This window comes from Lonchura striata, chromosome 18, assembly GCF_046129695.1.
Source record: "Lonchura striata isolate bLonStr1 chromosome 18, bLonStr1.mat, whole genome shotgun sequence".
Taxonomy (NCBI): Eukaryota; Metazoa; Chordata; class Aves; order Passeriformes; family Estrildidae; genus Lonchura; species Lonchura striata.
Window position 1 is genome coordinate 14,632,217 of NC_134620.1, and position 21,033 is coordinate 14,653,249.

Genomic DNA, 21,033 nt, shown 5'->3' on the forward strand with positions numbered 1-21,033 from the left:
ATCTCCAGTCCTTGAGCATCATTTGTCTCCTTCCTGGTCTTTTCCTCTCAGCATTCACCCAATAAAGACATATTTATTTATAATCTAGGAACTTCTCAGTCCATTAATTTCTTTCTGGCTTATTTAGAATATCTATCAGAAATTCTGGCTGTTGCCAGTGAAACAAACAGGAGCTTCTTCAAACACCTGTGAGCTGATGTGAGAGCAGCACCTCCCAAAATCAGCTCCAGGACTGGCAGAACAGAGCTGGAGAGTGTTGGACTGCAGAGCTGCCACTGCTCTTGCTGGGAACTGCCCCTGGATTTCACTCAGGAGGGCTCAGGTTCATTGCACAGTTGATTGTGAGACACTGGGGAATACTGCAAAGCTGTTTTAAACCACATGGCTTTGCTCAGCAAGATGTGTTTGGAAATGAAAGGGTGTGATATACATATTTGCTCCTGGTCTGCACAATAAATTATTTATTATGTCTATTTCTCAGCTCAGTATTTCTAGACAGATAGTTAAAAATATTTGGTATGATTTACTGAAGGTTGGGAACACTTTCAGCATCCATTGTAGATCTCAAGCCATATTACTTCCAGAACGTACTTTGTTTTCATTAAACTTCTGAACAATTTAATAAATCTTCTCAAAACCAAAGGTTTATAATTGAGCTTATAAATTTCCCACTGAGACAGGAAGCATCCTGTATTTTCAAACCCTGAGAGGCACCAGGGTTAGCTTTCTTATGGGACTGCAGCTCCCCAAAATCTTGTCTCCAGAAGAAAGCCTGTGTGCTGTGATTTGCTGTGCAGGGCTCACCTGCAGCTCTGCATGGCTCTGCATCACTGCTGCAGCTCCTGGGGCTCTGCCCTCACTGAAGGATGCCCTGGGCTGGCTGCAGCTGGCACAGCAGAGGAAAGCACCTGTTCTAACACTGCTGTCCAACCCCACTGCATTCTCTCCAGCCCATTAAAAACAGGACTTTGCCATGTAGTTACTAATTAGTGCTTGTAAAGATAAGTACGACTTCTGACAGCGCAAGGTAGTTCATCATTTACATAAGATAAAAAGCAGGGTGTACTCAATGTACACAAAGGAACAGAGAGGAGATGGCACTATCTGTTATGGATAAGCATTTTGTTATCCTGAAATTATTGTCACTTCACCAAATTACTCTTTCCCTTTACAAACCTATTTTTAAATTCCCTATCACTAAGTAGAAGAACTCTAGACTTGAGTCGTGCTTCAAAGCCACCATGTATTAATATCAGAACCCAAACAAGATCTACGTGACTAATTTAATTCTGGCACATAAGTAGAAGGTTTTGGGGATTCCAGGGATTTCTGGTAATGTATTTATTTGTGCTGCTGTGATGCATTTGATGAACTCAGGCTCCACTTAGCCTGATTTGTTGTTGAGGTTTATAATGCAGACTGTAACTCTGAAGAACAGTGCTGTTGTCAATAACATTTTCCAAGCTGTCTCTGTCAAACAGCAGGGTACACATTTATACATTCTTCTAAACGATTTTTAAATATTTGAAAATATTTCTCATTTAGAAAAGATGTATTGGTATCCTGAGAAGAAAAGCCTGTGTATGGAGTTCCTCACTTCCTGCACCGCTGGCCCTGCCAAGCAGAGCAATCAGCTCTTGCCCTGTCACTGAAAACATTCAGCACCAGAGTCCCCACGAATCCCAGCCCCAGCTCTGCAGCCTCCACTTCTCCAGAACCCAATCTGGGAGCTCCTCAGCAGCCGGGGAGCGCAGCACCACTTCAGCTGGCTCTGGCTGCAGAGTCAGGAGGGGCTGGAAAACGCTCTGAGGGCACCAGCCACGACTGAGAAATGGAAAAGGAAAACCCCAAGCCCCAGAGCAAGGGGATGCTCGAGGCCAGCTGGGCTGGGCTCAGCTGCTCTCCCCAGCAGCTCCACGTGCGAGGTGTGCGTGGGTGCCCGGCACACCGAGTGCCATTCTCTACCTGCCTGCTGCACCACTTCCCTCTCCGAGTCTATATTGGGATCTCAGGCAACCGCTTCTCTTGGCTTAATAGCTGCAGTTCTCAGCTCCAAAGGAATACAGAGCAGTTCTGACACGTACAAAGTCTGATTTATTGGGATTGAAATATATACACGTGTCTTCTCTCGCTGTTTGTGGCTGGGTTTTGACTTCAAGCCCACCTTTCCCTAGGAACCACAAGGATTTACTGGTCGCTTGCTGAGCTCTGTAGGGCAGCTGGCCAGGTTTTAATTCCCCCAATCAGCTGATAACATTCTCCACAGATAAATGATTGTGGCACAGGGACCCAGCCTGTTTTTACACTGGCCAAACCAAAGAGAAGCCCAATATCTGAACAACTTGCTCCTGGTTCATCCCGTAAGAAATATTGATTGCCAATAACAGGGGAAAAAAGAGACTGGTACATCAAACAATTTTCTCTAAATCTCAACCCTTTAAACAATAATTGCTCTGAAGGAAGGGCAGTGCACCTCTCAAGGATTTTGAATGCTGCCTCCTCTGCAGCATCATCGGACAAATCTGACTGAATGGCTGTTCTCTAATGCCCACGGGGCATGAATGGCCCGGCTGAGTTTACAACAGCAGTAAAGAACAGACTTTCAAACCGAGTGAGGACTGATGCATACAGCAGAGTGAAAAATAAACACACTAAAGCTGCTACATAATTCTGTCAAGCATATGGTTAAGTTGTGATTTTATTTAGGAAACAGATTGTAAGAGTGAAGTGATGACAGCTGAGTCTATATTGGTCAGTCATAAATAAGAGTACTCTAATAGAGCTGGGCTTGTTACTGATCACATGCTGCCACACAGATTTAGTGAGAGCTAATCACTTAGAAAATAGAGCTTTTTAAACACATTTTGCAGCTCATTTTCAACTTCCCATTGCTCAGTTGAAAAATCCGTGATTACTGCACCTAACTTTTAAGAGTGATGGGGGAGTTACATTTACAGGCTCAATTAGACTCTGCAGCTCCTTTTAGACAGAACGAGTCCCTGTTGCATCGCAGAGAAGCTGCAGGCAGCTGGCAGTCCCCCTGCAGAAAAACCCCTCATTTCTCTGCTGCCCCTCTGCAGGACAGCCTGGATTTCAAGATTTCAAGATTTAGCAGCCCCTGGAAGCATCCCTGGCCAGGCTCCAGCTGAGCCATGGCTCTGGCTTCCCTTTCCCATTTTCAAGGCCGGGGAGGAACTTTGCACCTCTCAGACTGTCACTCAGCCCAGGTAGAAGGCTGCAGTGCCCAGAAACGTGCACAAAACCAAAATGCAGCCTGGGCTTTGATGAAGCTGGCTGGAAGCCTCAGCTTTGGTGCTGGAGCAGCACCGGAGCTGTCCCAGAGCTGTCCCCAATGCTGGCACCCAGCATGAGCTGCAGGAGCTGCTGACACCTGTGACCCTGCACAGGAGCCAGCTGTGCCCGGGCTGAGCCCCAAACTGCCCTGCAGCCCCTGAAGCGAGACATTAATTCTGAAGAATTGAGAATTTTCGGAAAGTTAAGATGATGGTTAAATTAGATGCTGCTGACTTAGCAGAAGTAGACAAACGGGCTCTGCTCAGAGTTAACAGTAGCTGGATCCTAGATAAGATATCCAGGATCTATTCACTCAGCTTTATGTTTGGGTAGCTGTGCTTATCATGAAAAACAGAATGTGATAAACAGATTTCAGGGACACAAAACATTTGCAGACTTCCCATACTTGAGGAACCCATTGAACACATGAAAACTACAGGATTCATTTGTCCCATATGCATGGGAAAGAGAAAGGTCAGAATGAGGAAGACTTATTTTACTTCTTCATTTTGGAGACCCCTCCCCAAAATGGACCCCCGACTCATTTCAGGGAACAGAACTACACATGCTTAATGGCCTTTTTGCCAATTAACATACAGAGCAGAGGAAGTGACAGGGATATGAATATGCATTCATATTTTGTATATTCAAGGCTTCTGCAAATAAAAAGGCTTTATAAGACCTGTGATTTTTGCAGTGTGCATTAGGGAATTATCCCACGTGCTGCCCGCTGTTATAATAAACATACACTTTCCATGTTAAAGAGTTTTTGTCCATCCCAGATATCGATATTGGATCAATATTCCTATTTTAGTACATCAGAAGGAGCCGGCACTGGCACAGCCTCTGTGAGCTCTGCCTGGCTCTTGCCCCTCAGCCCAGGAGAAAGCTGCTCATTATTCAGACCATTGGGAACAGCAGCTTAGGGACATCTCAGCTCTGATGGAATATTCCAGCCCACAGAAGAGAAACAAAACCTCAAAACATGTTGGCACAACACTGGCACTCAATGACAACACCTAGCATGAAATACAACCCAAACTGCTGTGTTTATTCCCAGCCCAGCTCAGGCCACCAGAGTTTATTGTTCCCAGGGGCTTTAACACGCTGCAGTTAGGGAGCAAGATGGCTCAGCTTCTGCTTTGTGGTGTTTCCATTATCAGCTTTTATCTTTTATTATTGTTGTCAAATTAGAGAGCAATGCACCTTGAGCTGTGTTTGTTGTTGTTTGTTGGGCTGGGGAGGGTCAGGAACTGCAGAATGAATCCTTTATCAGCCACAAAGCCCTGTTTGCTCTGTCACCACTCCTGCCTGTGGCACATACAACACAAACTCTGTCACTGTTGCTACATGTGTTGGATCAAAGGTGGATTGAATGCTAAATTTTGATTACTTACCTGGCATTCCAGTTGGTACTCACAGGGTACAGAAAATGGAAGCAATGCAATGAGGACATTGCATTTTTTGTTTGTTTCCACTGGAAGAGCAGGAGAAGTGCACTGGAATTTGGCCCACACCAAGATCTCGGTGTGTGGCACTGCCTATTACTGAAACCATTACACACCAGGAGACAAACAACTGGTAATTACCAGGCTTTACATGCCCATTAGGTTAAGTATTCTTGAAAGCATATTCATCTGCCATCACATTTGCATTCTGATAGCAGATGAGAGAAATTGGGTATTAAATCTATTGGCTCCCTCAGAGGGCAGACAGAGCAGAAGAGTCTATTAAATCACAAAAGGAGAAAAAATTCCTTGCTGTTCCCTTGTATTGCATGACCTATCTCCACAACCTGGCAGCAAACAGGGCTGTGAGGTGTCCTGGCAGCACTGAAGGGAAATGATCAACTCTCCTGGACACCGGGCAATTCAGCCTCACCTCTTGCTTCAGCTCACTTGACTGCAAAATACAGACAGATTTTTTTGTAAAACGCTATGAAACCTAAAGATAAAAATCAATATTCCAAGTGCAAAACTGTTTTTATCTATGTTTTCTGCCTTAGCATTTACTCAGTGTTAAGGAACACAAATCCTCAGATGACCACATACTAATAATTTCTAGTTTTTGCAAAGCTTCCTGGCACATTCAGCAGCATGTTCATACAGTCCTCTGAAGAACATCTGTGACTACTGAGATTTTTCCAAGTGACACAGAGGCAGCAGGAGATGTCCCTGGCAGGGTTTCAGGGTTTCTGGTGCCTGACCTGGGTGTGGTGCTGCAGCCAGCCCTGGAACAAGCTCCCATCAGTGATCCCAGAGATCTGAGTGGCTTCCTGATCCCTGCCCCGGGAGAATCTGTCACCCCAGACTGAAACAGGGGTGCAGGAAGGACTGGCATCCCACTGAGAATTTCATCTTGGGCTGGAACCGAGTGCCTCACCAGAGCAGAGCGTGGTTTCACTGAGCCATCTCTCCACTCCAGCACAGCCAGCTCAGCTTCTAGAAAAAGCCACATCTGCCACCCTGTGAAGATGAGAAGTCTGCCATAATTGGAAAAGATTTTGCCAACACTGTCTTAAGTAGCAAATGTGGAGTCAATCTCTCGGTGCCTCTCAGAGAAATGAAAAAAGCACATTACAGCCACTCAGTTTCTGTCTGACAAGGCCACAGCAATCTCTGCCAAGCTTTTCCTAAGACAATGGAGGAAGAAAAACAAAGGAACACTGAGTCTGTTCAGAGCAGTTATTCCAGTAGTGCCTGGCTGACCTGAAAACACAGACAAAAACCCAAACACAAGCAGAGGGGCACAGAACATCAAGGATTATCTCCATGCTCAAATGCACTCGGCCAAACTGTCAGCTAGACAATAAGTTAATAAATTGCTTGTGGCTTTGAGCAGGCACGGGAAGCATCCTGCACTACATCTCCATGCAGCTCTGAAGGAAATTCCAGAGGGATTGAGCCACTGGCTCTGAAGAAGGGGGATGGAAAATTCGGCTGCTCCCAGTGGCACTGGACAGCAGCCTCAGCCCAGGCAGTGCTGCACACCCGGGCCAGCCCTGCAGGTGACACCAGCTGTCCCCCAGGTGCCTCAGCATCTGTAAATCAACATCTGCACGTTCTGTGGCACAGCCTGTTAGTGCTGCACTGGGCTGGGATTTGAAACCAAGCTGATAAATAAATACACAGCCAGAAAAAGCCACGTGAAGTCCATCGAGTGGGGCACAGGAGGAGGATGAGATCAGCTGCGTGTGGGCTGCTGTCCTGCGTGACCTTCCACGGGATCATTATTTACAGAGAAGTGCCCTTGGTCCTGTGCTCAAAGTGCCTGAGAACACTCTGTACAAAAGCTTTGCTAACTCATTCCTCTCAAAATTATTCTGAGCCACTGGAATCATAATTACACTGTCATAATGAAGAGAGAAAAAACTCTTCTACCAAGTAAATTCTTGTTGTAAATTGCATTATGACAGCAGTAATTCCCTCTGAAGTAGGCATTATCATGTCTTACTGCCCACATCAGTTCATTATGGTGCCTCTGCTGTCCCAGCGGAGCCTTCTCTTGGTAAATGAATGTTTTGGGAGCCTATTGCCAACTCGGGACTTATTACTTAATTGAATATGGAAACATTTAGGCCATTAGCATACATTTAGAAGTGTCTTATTTCACAATGTTAATTTATCTGGGGGAATGCCCTTCTTTCTTCCCTCCTCCTTTTTCTCTTTCAGTTCTTTCCCTGCAGCCACCTTATTTATTCGCTTAGGTCCTAGTTCAGCCATTTGCAAGCCCATGGTGCTTATTATTTTAAAGCCTTCTCAAACTGAGATTTGAAGTCTATTTCCCAAAAAGTGCACAGCCAAGCACTTCCTATCTTCCCTCACAGCTGAAAAATATCACCAACTCTGGGTGGTTAAGAAAGCCTAAACATCTCCAGCTAAATAATGAGATTTTTCAGGCATTCCAAATTGTTTTATCCACCTAATTATTACACAACCTCAAAGCCACACATAGACCTTTTCTCTGCAGGTATCTCACTTTGGGAATTTTTAGACAATAATATATTCCTGCTAACAAAAGGGTCAAGAAGCTAGAGCAAAACAATAAAGGAAATTCCCACCATTCCTTCATTATTAAGAGATATTGGGAAAGTTGCAGTAAATTCCTGGAACTTGCCAGCCTGGACCCAGAGTAAAGCACCAGTCACTGCAGAGATGTCAAGTCATAGAGCTCGGCTCCTTTATCAAGCTTCAGTGAGGGCTGAACATCTGTATGGTCACAAAAAAGTTGTTTTTTGAAAGCTTTTTGAATATTTTGAAAATTAATCAAAACTATTGCCAGAACTCACACTGGTGCTGCAGCCCAGCCCCTTCAGGCCCTCCCTGTTTATCTGAACACCTCTCTGAAGAACAGTAGGAACACCCAAAATTGCCTCTCCCCTCCTGGGTTCAATTTTGGGTTCAAACTCATCCACAAACAATGACTTCAGCTGGTGATGACTGACATTTTCTCTCACTGTTTACAGATTGCTCCAATCGACAGACTGGCAAAGCAATTGCTGTCTCTGCTAAATCTGGGGCACAGGCATGGTTCAGGAAGGGTCTCCCAACACAGAATTCATTTATTTTTATTTGATAAATCCAAGTCAATTAGCATTTCTAGCTGAAGAGGGAAAAAAGCCTTCCTAGATGAACTCTAAAAGTGCAGGACCTATATGCAGGAAATCCTGTCCCTGAAATAAAATAATATACAAAGCAAAGAAGCAAGGAAAACCCAGCAGGTGATTTAAAGCCATTTTCAGCATCTGTTAGCTTGACTAATGAATACTTGCAATAGGCAATTCCTCAAAAAGATGACAACCCTTAAACCCAAACCCTCCAGAGCTTTTAGGCATTAGATCTCAAGATTTATGAAGAATATATCACACACAGATGGATCACTAATCCTGTGCTATTATACACAACTGGATCACTAATCCTGTGCTATTGAATATATTTCACACAGATGGATCACTGAACCTGTGCTATTGAATATAAAACACACAGATGGATCACTAAGCCTGTGCTATTACACACAAATGGATCACTAATCTTTTGCTATTGGATATATTCCACACAGATGGATCACTGATCCTGTGCTATTACACACAGATGGATCACTAATCCTGTGCCATTGAATATATTGCACACAAATGGATCACTAATCCTGTTATTGAATATATTGCACACAAATGGATCACTAATCCTGTTATTGAATATATTACACACAAATGGATCATCATCTGCTTCAGCAATGGAGCTCCTCATGACGTCCCCAAGTGTCCAGAGCCCCGTCAGTTTGGGGATCCAAGCATGCCCAGCATCTCAGGCTGTGCACTCCTAATGTCCCAAAGGCAAAACCTCTGCACTGACTGCCAGGGTTCAGTTTCACCATTTAAAGTTGTGGTGGATTTAGATCAGATTCCATCTACTCTAATACACATCAATTACTCTGTGCAATGAACTCTCCACCCCGGGCTCTTACTATTGGTATTCCTTGTGATGGGCTTGAAGAGCTCAACCAGCAGAAACATTGATCCTGTAACAGCAGCTCCCTTCACTCCATTCCCCCTGGAATTCCCCACCACGGGAAAGGGGCAGGGATGCAGCCGCCCCAAAGGAGCCCTGCAGCAAACACTGCAGTGGGAATTGCCAGTGCAAGAGCAGCAGCACGCAGGGGACAGAGGCAGGGACAGACACAGCTGGGCAGGAGCCGGGGCTCGGGGCAGCCTTGGGGACTCTTGCTGGCTGGGAAACCCTGCTCAGGGCTCCAGGAGGCACCGGCAGGGAGAGGAACCTGCTGGAAAGTGACTGATGCTGCGCAGCCTGACATCTGATAAAGTGACAAGACAATTCATTACCAGGGCTCTACACAGATGTTACAAGGATCTGTCAGTCCTGGTTAAGCAATAGCCTTAAAATCTGAAAGGGCTCAGATTTACCATTAGAAGTAGGAAAGTAATGTTCCAGTTTTTGTGATCAAAAATGCACTTTGAGATTGCCTGATGCATTTCATATGAGTGTGCTCATCCTGGATAAATGTTATCCTTAAAAATGTGAAAGCAACACTTGAAAAGTCAAACTACTCCAATAATCTCAAATCGAAGATTACTTTCCCTCTCATGAAACATCTTATTCCTCAATGTACTTAGCCTTTATTTTTAGAATTACTTTGGAAATAGGAAAAATCCTCACCTGGATGAGATTTCATGTTTTACTAGAATATTAGAGGAAGAGTTCTTTGACCCAAAGTTTTACATATTCAGGCACCAAAATACAGATAAGAAAAGAGCTCCTAAAGTTGTCAGCAGTAACTCGGGAGGGCAAGGAGCTGGAGGGGAGATGCTCAGCACATGCTGGTGTGGGATGCTGCTAAAGCACGAGGAGTCCCTGCGCAGGTCCCGGGGCGTGTGCCAGCACAGCCCTGGGTGCCCGCTCTGTGCTCACACACCTGCACCCCCTGCCCTTGGGCAGGCTCTGAGCACGTCCCAGCCTGTGGCACCTCGGCTGTGATGGATGGCAGGAGCAGCACCTGCACACCCGGCAGTCACACCCTGCCACTGCCAATCACCCTCTCCATCTGTCTTGCCTTCACCAGCACAGCCCGACAGCACCTCTCATACTGCTTCATTTCTGATACAAAGGAGCTGCTAACGTGCTCTTCACCGAGAATTGGGCAGTTCTGGGGGGAGAAAACAACACTTCTGACATCTACTCCATAAACCAGGGCATTTGTGGTACCCCAAACCTCCCTCTTTCCAAACAAACCACCAACAAAACAACCCAAACCTGTATTTCCTGGCTATAACCACGTTAAATTGATTTCTGCTAATGCTCTTCAGCTCCCTAAATTAATGAGCTATATTGGAAAACTAGCTTTCCCTAAGCCCAATCTCACAGAGTCACCAGAGTGCAGCAGAACAGTAATCCTGAAGTGCTGATCAGCAAGGCAGCAGGGCAAACCCAAGCAGTGCAGTCAAAGAGCTCCCTGCTGTTTGCATCTCCAGGTGACCAGGAGAGGAGGCAAACATGGTCCTTTCAGCAGGCCAGGCAGAAGGAACCTGCCTGCTGTGCCTGGGACAGTGACCCCAGGGGTCAGGCAGTGTCCCAGACCCCAGCACTGCTCCCACAGCTCCAGCCACACCTCAGCCAGGCTGGCTCAGCCTCTGCCATGGCTTTGAGAGGAGGACGGCCAGCCTCGAGTGCAACAAACCCAAAATAACACAGCCACAAAGGCCACTCGTGTGGGCAAGGGCTTGCTGGATCTGTCTCTCAGTTTTCTGACACCTGCTCAGGCAGTGTGAGCTGATTCTCAAGGCAGAGGATGTTAACTGGAATGATTTTAACAGAAGGAACTATTTTCTTCTTAATATAATCTGCAAGTCCAACAGGAGGTAATAGAGTGCCCTAGAAGTCAATAGTTCTCAGGCACTTGTCTCCACAGTGCCACTGATGATTCTGGGCCATTAGCAAGTCACTTAGCAGTGCAGGAAAGCTATTCTGCCATCCGGAAGATGGAATAAATTATATTTGCTTGACTAGCTCATGAACAGGCTATGAAAGTTAATTCCTGCTTGCACAGTGTGCTGAACACGGCAGAAGACCCCAGGAGCCTGCTGGAGAACCTCTGCCCAGGCAGCAGCAGAGGCTGATTCCACCCAGCCCTACTGCAGGAACACCTCTGAACCAGCTCATGTTGGGAAAGAACAGTTATTTCCATGAAACAATAAAGAAATTACCAGTTATTTCCACAAAACAATAAAGAAATTATCAGCTAGTACCACAAAACAATAAAGAAATTACCAGCTATTTCCACAAAACAATAAACACACAGGACTCTCATCTTCTTAGGTTGCAGTGTCTAACTCCTGCCTACCTAAATTTTATTTTTACATCAGGACTGATGTGGAAAACCTGAAATGCAGAGGTTGTATTTCAAAAGAAGAAAACATTTAGGTTTTGTTGGGAGTTTAAGTTCCTTTTCTCTCACAGTTAGAAAAGAGGGAAAAAATGCAGTTATGAGAAAACTTTAGAAGCTCTTTAAACCAGAATGTGGAATAGGATGTTTTAACTGACAGCACCAGAGCTATGGAAGGAGGAATAACAAATGTTCAATAGGATTCTTTTCAATCTGGCAGAGGAGGCACAAGTTCAGGGCTGGGGTACCATGAAATAGCCACATAATCTAAGAACAGCCCATTTTATCAGAGTTTTATGTGGCTGGTAACCTTCCTGATCACTGCTTGTTTCTGCTATTTAAATATGATTCAGCTCAGCATGAAGAATAAGATTTGATTTAGCCCAGCACTAGAAGAACACCCAAGTAATTTGATAAAATGCCAGCCTTGTTCAAGTTTTCTTGCTGTATAAATTGAGTGCTAATGATCTGGACTCTGCTCCCCTCATGTATTTATGCAGCCCTTTTCATGTTTGCTGGATTATTCTCGATTGATTATTAGATAAAACAGAGAATAAGAAGGTCATGTAACATAAACTCTTTGGGTCTTTTGGGGAAAGTCTTCCCAACTATCAATAAGTACTGCTTATTCACCACCACAGTTTCACACCAGTCCCAGTATTCCCACAATTATCATTACAAATACCAGAGGGAAGCCACAAAGCTTCCCAGTAGTTTATAAAACTGGTACCTACACACGTCCAACCCCCAGTTTGGGTTCACAAATGCAGAAGTAGCATTGATAGTTTGTACAAAAACCTTTACTTTTCTCCAGTATTGGATGTTTACAAGTTTCTATATCAACCTTCAATTGTTCCCTCACACAGGATTCATGAAGTATAATTAGAAATTGAGTAACTGTAAAAAGAAAAAAAGATGCTGTGTTTTTCCACTCATGAATGTATCCAGGCCTAACACTCAGTAGCTTAAGGCAATTCTAGCTCTCTAATTTCTTTGCTGATTCATTTCCAGAAATAGGAAAACAAATTTAAAAGGTTGCAAGCAGAAAATATCAATCCTGTTGACTTTAAAACAAAACAGAAGGTTATGTTTATTAGGCCCAGCAAAACAAAAAACCCAATAAACAAAGAACTGTATTTTCAGTGTGGATTCAGCGAAGTCCTGTTGCTGACTTTGGGAAGCTCTGGCACCCCTGCACACACTGATTGCCACGTCTGTAACAGCACAGAGTTAATTCCAGCAGGAACTGGGGCTTGCTGCAAACACAAATTGGAATTGTGTAACACCAGAGCTTTGAGGCTTTAATTACTGAAAGCATTTGGAAGGACTGACATGAAATTATATTTCATGTTTTCCTTTCTCAGCAAAAGCATTTCAAATAAAGATCTCACTTCAGGTTCCAATACTTGCACCATGAAAGTGCAGAAAAGCAGCAGAACAAGACAGACTGGAATATTTTCTGTGAAACTTTCAGCACCCATGATGGGAAGGAAGGAGAGCCTTCAGCCTTCCCTGGCCAGCAGCACAGGAAAGGAAGGTGAAAAAGGGGAAGCAAGTGCTGAATGAAGCTGAGAAATCCCTCAGTTTCCTGAGGCCCAGTTGAAGCTTTCAAGCTACAGCAATATTCCATATTTACCCATCATGTATATTTTATCTCCTTCCTTTCCTCTATCTCTCACACTCATACAGAGTCAAGACAAATATTTTTAATTTCCCTAGCTCATTAAAAAACAAAACCTAGGCCTTGGCTCTTATGGTCCAACTCTTTCCCAAAATTAAAAACAGTCCATCAGTTCCACATTCATGCCTCTAAATCTTCCCTTGTGCAGAACAGCACAAGATAAAAACCAAGGGTACCTTCCCCCAAATCTTTTAGTATTCAGAATTTCTAGAAGACTCCCCTTGGAGACAATTTCAGATTAGAAAGAGGATAGGTTTTACTCTAGGCACAATAGTTCTAAAATAGAAGATAGTAGTGATGAGTAATTTTTTACTTTTGGCTGTTTTGCATATCTGTTCCTATATTTTTGACCTGTATATCCTATATTTTCCATCTGTTAAGCCATAGTTTCCAGTCCACTGGAGCAAAAGCAGTGGTAAAAGCATTTTGCCAGCAGCCCTAGGCCTCACTTCATGAATATAATTCCAAATCTTGCTGCCACTCAAGGCAGAACTTGGAAAAATAACAGACTGGTTCACAATAAAAATTAATTTTGTTCATAAAAGAGTTACACTGGGGGAGGGGGGAAGAGACCTTTTCCTCTATCAGGGAGAAGATCAGAATGAGAGGAGACCAGATAGATGGAGAACATGCCATGGGGGACAAACACAGAAACCACAATTCTGCCCCAAAACACCAACCAAAAACCCCACAGAGACGCTGTAAGCAGATCCAAATTTGGAATGGCTCCCCAGAAGCACAGTTCAACAACATTATAAATGCTCTGACTCTGCAGCAGGGCACAGACTGAAAGCCAGCTACTCCCAGAAAAGCAGGTCAAGAGAAATCAAACTCAAGAAAAATCAAACTCAAGAGAGCAACAGCAAGTTGTTACAAAAGTTTGTTTTTTGGAGGTAACACCGAAGTGCTGTTTCTAAGACAAGAATGCCACACTTTTCATTTTGAACTGATATTCACTCCCTATTTTTAGCTTATATTTTGTTTTATGCTACCTTAGATCTCCAAATAAAAAGCTACAATTCAAACACATCTTTTCCTTTTTGTTCCAGAAAATTCATTTTAGAAGCATTCCTTTAAAAGTTCAGGTGCTGTGTTTTCATCCTAATTTAAACAAAGCAAGGTGTTGAAAATTTTATAAACCCATATGTAACAATTATCATGGTTGTAACCAGCTCCACTTTTAATGGATTACAGCTCATGGAAATAGAGATGCTTTGAAGCGAGATCTCTTAAGACTCTACATTTACAGAGTAAAAACAATACACATTTTTTACCTTAATTGTTTTTAATGTTTATATTTAAACCTATTTTCCAGTGTAGAAGTTTCCATATCTGCTGATGATTAAAGACTTCCCTTTTAAGTCTTTAGTACAGAGAATAAAGACAAAGACATCCCTGAACATTTGCTGTGAGGAACTTGGATTGTCTGGCTTGGAATCAGTGCTCAGGAAGCAAATCTTAGACTGATTCAGGAGATAAACTGATATGGTGAGGAGAGGGGTCTGTCCTCCACCAGATGAAAAAGTAATACTGCCCTTCAGTCAGCAACCAAGTGCTCTGGCTATTCAGCTAATACATCATTATTCAGTTTATATATCACACACCTGGCAAAGGGAAAACGTCCCAGTTTTAGGGAAAGCTATTTTCCCCAGAAATCCCTCACAGATCTCCCTGGGGGAAAAACCATAGCTGGGCTGAGCTCTTACTGCTGAGGCCCATGGTGCCAAGTCTGAGCTCTCCTTGCTCCAGGCAGCTCATGAATGTTCCATTTCCAACCTGGCCCCACTTTCAGCCCTGGAATGGGAGACGTGCAGCCCCCAGAGAAAGGAGTTTTGTCTCAAACCACCCCAGGCTGTGGTTCCTTAGGTGGCAGCTCCGAAGCGTGGCTGGGGCTCAGCACAGCTGTTTGGGAATGCAGCTCCCAGCCTGTGGCATTTGTTCAAGTGGGGAGTTCACTGCTCCCTCCTGCGGTGCACCTGCTGTTTTGGAGGAACCTTCTGGGAGCTTTGGCAGCACCCACCATTTCCAGGACAACACCTGAGACAAATCAGTCTCACGCCCAGAAGCCAGTGTGACACTTGCCTTCAGCTCAGGAGGTGGCACGAGCCAGTGGGAAGGGATAAAAAATGGAATAATCTCTGCAGCCGCGGATTTCCCATGCACCAGCCCCACAGCCCCTGTGCTGAACACAGGGGCACGCTTGGAAAGAAGAGACAGCTGGACAGTCCCTCAGGCAGGCACACACACCTGCTCCATGGCCCAGCCCAGTCCTTACTGGTCTGGCTTGGATTCTGCTGGCGCTCACAGGGAGCTGGCCCTGGCACAGCTCAGTGCTTGGACAGAATGAGGTGAACCAATGTGGCACGTGATGCCACATCCAAACACCAGCCACCACCCCTCAGGCAGTTTCCCCCTTTCAGAAATTGTTTTGGCAGATCAATAATACTTAGGAACCTCAGAAACCTGCAATACAGAGCTGAGCTCACAACAAGCTGGGGAGAGATGCTGAAACATGTGACTCCTACTTAAATGCCCAATTCTCACTCATTTCCTGTAAATAACTCCGTGGATTTAAGCTTCATTAATCTCAACATGAGTCCAGTGAGAGATTAGGAGAACTGCAAACTCCAGCTCTCAAAAATTTAGATGTTATCTCCTCTTAGTACATAGATATGTCCCAGCTCTACCATTGCAATTTTTGCAAGAATTCCTTAAAGGATGACTTCAGGAAAAGGCCTCTCTCACTCCACGAGATCACATCTCGGACAATTCATATAAATACCAGACTGAACAACATGAGAAATGGAGAGTAGCAATTGCTGGACTGTTAGGCCATTTGCACAGAGAAAGTGACTTCCAAGAGCAGAGAAACAAAAAGGCACCAAAGAAATCAGCCTTACCTCAGCGTGAACTGATCTTCTGTCGAGTTTTCAGCAACAGATACAAGGAAAGTCAGAATGTCTCCTTGCTTGACCGTCTTTGGTGCATACTGGATGACAATATTATTATCCAATCTCATTTCAGTTAAAGAAGGGGCAGCATGTGCCTGGTAAAGGAAAACACTTCCAATCCTCTGCAGGGGAGGTCCCGACTCGTCGACGTCGTTGCGCCCCGAGCGGATCCCGTTGCTTTTCCTGACGTCCTCCTTGGCGCACTCCCCTCTCTCATCTCCCGCTTGGATGGAGTAGTAGAGCTCCACGGGGCTCCCTTCGGACCTCTCCATCTGCTTCTTGCGGCCAGCCACCACGGTGGGAGGGCTGAACCAGGCGGGCAGCAGCTCCAGCTGCGCCACGCAGAGCCCCAGGTCCCCCCCGAGGCGGCAGCTGCCGCGCACCTCGCGCGTCTCGCGGAAGGCGAACACGCGCAGGCAGGGCAGCCGCTCCGCGGGGCTGCGCTCATCCCAGTCCCTGCCCACCACGTAGAACAGCACCTGCACCCTGGGCTTGCTCAGGTAGATCTTGGGGCTCAGGATGTAGGCCTGCAGCTTCCAGTTGTACGTGAACTTGTTGGCGGAGCCAAAGGGATTTGAGGACAGCATTAAGTCCTGGGGCACCGCCTGTTCGATGGAAAAAGGCCCGTAGCTGGCATTTAACACGGGGGGACTCTTGGATTTGTAGATCAGAAAGGATTCCACCCGGGACTGCAGGCTGGAGTTCCTCATGATATCCTGGTTGGCCTCCTTAAGAAAGAAGGACACGTCGGCGTTGTGGATGCGGTAGGTCACCGGCAGGTACGTGGGCAGCAGAGAAAACCGCTGGATGCTCTCCAGGATCCCGCGGCTCTCGCTCACTGTTGGAAGGAAAGAGAGTTTAAGAGATCAGATCTTCCAGTCAGACTGTGATAGAACCTCACTGGCTTTTCTGAGGGCTGCACAGTGCTGCAGCTGGGATTAGTGGCAATAAACTTCATCAATCCATGCAGAGGTGGCCTGGCAGACAATGATTTATCTCATCAGCTTGGAAAACGATGTTCTACGATACATTCTGCGTGACAGCTAGATCAAAAGAAGTACCTTGTGGAGGCTCACACATGCCAAAGGTCACACCTCCACTGCAATGAACATTTGTCATCGGAGACAAAATGACCCAGTCAGCGCCTCAACCCCAGATCACTGCACAGGCACATCTGAAAAGTCTGATCATTACAGCAAGCTCCCCCTGTGCAGGGATCCAAGGCAATGAGTTTACATCAAATGCTGCAAATAGACTGCCCAGAGTTCACTTCAACCTTCTCAGCATTCTCAAGCAATACATGGACTCTCAATGGTTTCCTGCACAACGTTGAATTTCACTTTAAAAATATTTAGCACAATAGCCATTTACACAACAGCTCCTTTACATCACTCTGTGAGGAGTTCAAAAGGAGTTGTGTTTGCATCCAATTTACAGTCTCTTCTAGTTCACTTTATCCATGAATAAAGGGGTTTTTCTGTAAATCACCATCAGGATTTGTTGTTGCTTAGCCCTCCACTGTCCCCTCATCCAGCTGCATTATCTGGAGGCTGTACATCACTGCACACAAAGAACATTTCCAGTGGCTCTGAGCCTTTCCCACTGCAGGGCACCTATTTTAACTCTGCCAGCCAGCAGTTACCTGCAGCAGGAAAGCTCTGCATCCTTTCTAGGAACTGGCAGTCCCAAAGAACAAATACAAACACTTGAAAAATACAGATGCAAACAGAGTGTCACCTTTCCTGTTTGAACAGCTGACCTTTATGCTCACATCTTCTACCCTAATTATGAAATAAATTGCCTTTTTTTTTCCCCCACAGCAAATTCAAATCCTTACTCTTATTCAGAAAGGGAACAGAGACAGTATCCAAAGACAACCCAGTTTCTCAAGCTCCAATTCACAAATGCTTTCCTAGTTTTTATTTTTTTGTTCAGCATCTGACCTAAACACTTATTTGCTCAGGAATACTGTGGTGGCCTAAACTGTTACTCCTAACCACAAATCTTCCATTTAGGTGCTGCAGCCCATTCTGTCCAACTTCAGACAAGCCACTTATCCTGTGCTGCTTGTTCTACGTCCAAAAAATAAAGGGTATTACTGTTTCTTTCCCCTTACCCTTTGTCTGTAGACCCCAAACATAGAACTTATCTTACTATTTATGTAGGAGCAGCACTAAAAATGTTGAAGCTGGAATTTTGGTTAGGGTCTCCAGGCCCTAACATAATAAACTGAAGTTTTTAAAAAAAGCAAAATACTTTCTAGATGCAAAAGCAAAACTATCTGCTTTCTTAAAAGAAGATAATCCACAGAATCACCTAAAAACCAGCAACAAAGCAAACCAAGGTAACCCTAAATAAAGGTGGGCATCACTCAGAAGGAACCAATCTCAGAATGAAAGAGGCCAGAAAGAAAGGATTACACAAGAGTTTCACAAAATCCTTCTCTACCTCTTGAAAATGAGGAATTCCTCTTCCAACAAACAACTGCAATAAAACCTTACATTACAAAGTTTAATTAATGCCCACTCAAACTCCAAAGAACTGGGCATAAAGTCTGTCTGAAAACCAGGAAAATGGCCCCACCACACACCAACAGCTGAGACTATAAACTGCCAGGGCACTGAAAACCTGAAATCCTGTGATCCCCCAGAGGTGGCAAACTCATCTGAGAGCTGGAATAAAGGTCATTTTAATAAAGAGCAAACTGCAGAGCTTTCTTACACACAAAAGCACCCTTCATTTCAGCCTTAGCCTTTTGAGCATCAGCTCCCACTCCTTCTCCAGACACTGAGTGAGAGCAAGGGAAGCTTCCAAGGACCTTCTCCTGGATAATCCTGCAGCAAAGACTTCTCCAGCCCCAGTGGCTTTGCAGGGCTGGAGCTCTGCTCTCTTGTACTCCTCAGCTCATCCAGCCCACAGCATCCTTCCCCATCTAATGCCCCACTTATAAATTCCACACTCTGTTCATTCTCCTCCCAACATCTTGGCAAAGCATAGCAAGGCATCAAAGAAGCAACGTGGAGAGGAAAAAAACTGAGTATTCAGTTTTTTATTCCCCTTATTTTGATTGCAGCTCCCTCCCTTGTGTTCCACAGGGAAAAACACATTATTTTTGTATTAAAATTAACAGAGTGTTTCACTTCGTAATTTTTTAATCATTTATTTTAGTGCTTAATTATCTGAGGTATTAAAACCCTTTCCTCTGCATTCCCCATCCCCAGAGAACAGTGCTCCTCAGATTTTGTAAATCAGTGACTCTTCAGAGCACGAGAGCAACAGAAATGGGGAAGAATAAACGAAGGTGAACTGCCTGTGAAAGCAGGAACCAGGCTCACAGCTGGAGTCAGGGGCAGTGGTTTGCATGTCTGGGCAGTGCCAGACTGGTCCCCTCCAAGTGCCCTTCCCCCAGCCCAGCTGGGAACGTGCACTGAATTTGAACTGGTTTGTGCTGGAGGCTGACAGCAGCTTTCCAAACAGCCAAAGGCCAAAACTCCAAACCATTTTAAACTTTTATCTAGGGAGAGAGTTATAATCAGCATAAACAAAAACCAGAAAAAAATCTCAAAAACAACACAGAGCTCTGCTGTACCATCTGGATTCTGACCATGGAAGTTTATTAAGGATTCGGAAGGATGGGAAATTAAAAACAAAAACAACTATCAGCGTCCTTAATTACAACCATGACTATTTTTGTAAAAATTATGCATGTTTTTATAAAGGCAGAATTGCAGAAGATTACCATTTTGTTTGTTATTGAGAATCACCAGAAAAGCAGTGCTTTAAAGATTTAAATTATATAACCTATCCTAAATATTACATTCCCTCTATACCATCATAATCAAAGTTCCACTGGAATAACCCATAGCACTCCTCGTGGCTCAGCTTTACTGCAGTTATTGGCCATGGCTTCAGAAAATTGAAGGGATCTGCCAGATCACTAATGCCATTCTATGGTGCCAGATCCTTGGGATTTCAGCCCTCTGTTACTTTATTTTTAAAACTGTTCACTCCACGATCATCCAGTATTCATGAGATATAAAATTCTTCCAATCAATTATATAATGCTACTATATTAAAAAAAAAGTAAATTGTCTTTTTCTTGCAGATGGAAGAGAACAACTTCTTAGGGAAATTGCCTTCCAGCTGCAGGCTCAGGCTGGTAATGCAAGAGAGGGAATTTGTTGCTGTATCTTGGGATTGAGATACACGGTTCTTTTCAGTAAGGCCAGAAATTTTATCTTTTTAGTTCATTGCAGCAGCTCTCCTTGAATCTTCTGAATATTTCTGCTCTTCTAGGTTTGCTACAAATTGAAATCATTTCAGCAAAAGTATCTAGATTAAAAAAAAAAATCTGCTAGTGTGATATATTTTCAGCTCTGGAAAGTAACGTCGTGGGAGATGTCTGTTCCAATGAAACTTCATGCTCACTTCTGAAAAATTAAGATATTTCAGCTTTAACCTAGTTAAGTGGCTGAATCTGCTAATGCTCCAAAGGGAGGCATTTTAAAGCCAGGCTATAAACAGAGCAAGTCCCTTCCCCAGGTGTAGATCAGCCAGTTTGTGCCAGGGGGATGATCTGCTCTGCCCCTGTGAGTCACAACACACAGAGGATTCCCACTGTGCTGTGTGAAGATCTGAGTAGGATCATTTCCATCCTGAAGGGTTTGTAGGCTGCTTGTCCTCTGCCTTCCTCAGGTTCCAGCATCCTCCACAGCCCTCAAAAACGAATAAACCAAACTGGAGCTTCCCAAGGATGATTCCACATCATCTTTCTTTTGCCAGCCTTGTGGCAGCCTCAGCTTCCTCAGCACCATCAGCACTGCATTTTAAATTTTGGATTAAGGCTGGCTTTGTTTTATTTCCAGCAGCTTTATGACACAATGGCAAGATGCAAGGGGAGGCTGAGGACTAAACCAGTCTGATTTTCCTGTACACTTCCACTGCTTTGCCATATAGAATTTAAAAAGCCCAAACCCACAATAACCAAACAAAAACCAAACCTCAAAGCAGCACACCCTCCTGCTGAGCACCTGCCACAGGCAGGTGAGAGGAAGCTGAGCCATCCCACCTCCAGCACAGACACAGGTGAGGGTGACCCCCTGCCCCAGGCCAAGGGAGTTTTTACCCTGCAGGTGAACTTGTTCTTCCAAAGGAGTTTCTTATGAATGCATCATTGATTTAAAAGTCTCCACTGATCCCATTATTCCATCA

The 21,033-nt window shown here is 44.6% G+C and overlaps 1 protein-coding gene across 3 annotated transcripts in view; it reads right to left on the reverse strand.

Moving 5' to 3' along the window:
• TMEM132D (transmembrane protein 132D) overlaps nt 1-21,033 on the reverse strand; it is a 176,400-nt gene that overhangs the window by 117,570 nt on the left and 37,797 nt on the right. For all 3 annotated transcript variants that reach the window (XR_013340940.1, XM_077787272.1, XM_077787271.1), the window contains exon 2: nt 15,772-16,660. Coding sequence is in view for 2 of the 3 variants with exons in the window: in XM_077787272.1 (XP_077643398.1) it covers nt 15,772-16,660 (889 nt within the window). In the remaining variant the exon portion in view is untranslated. The remainder of the gene's footprint in view (nt 1-15,771; nt 16,661-21,033) is intronic.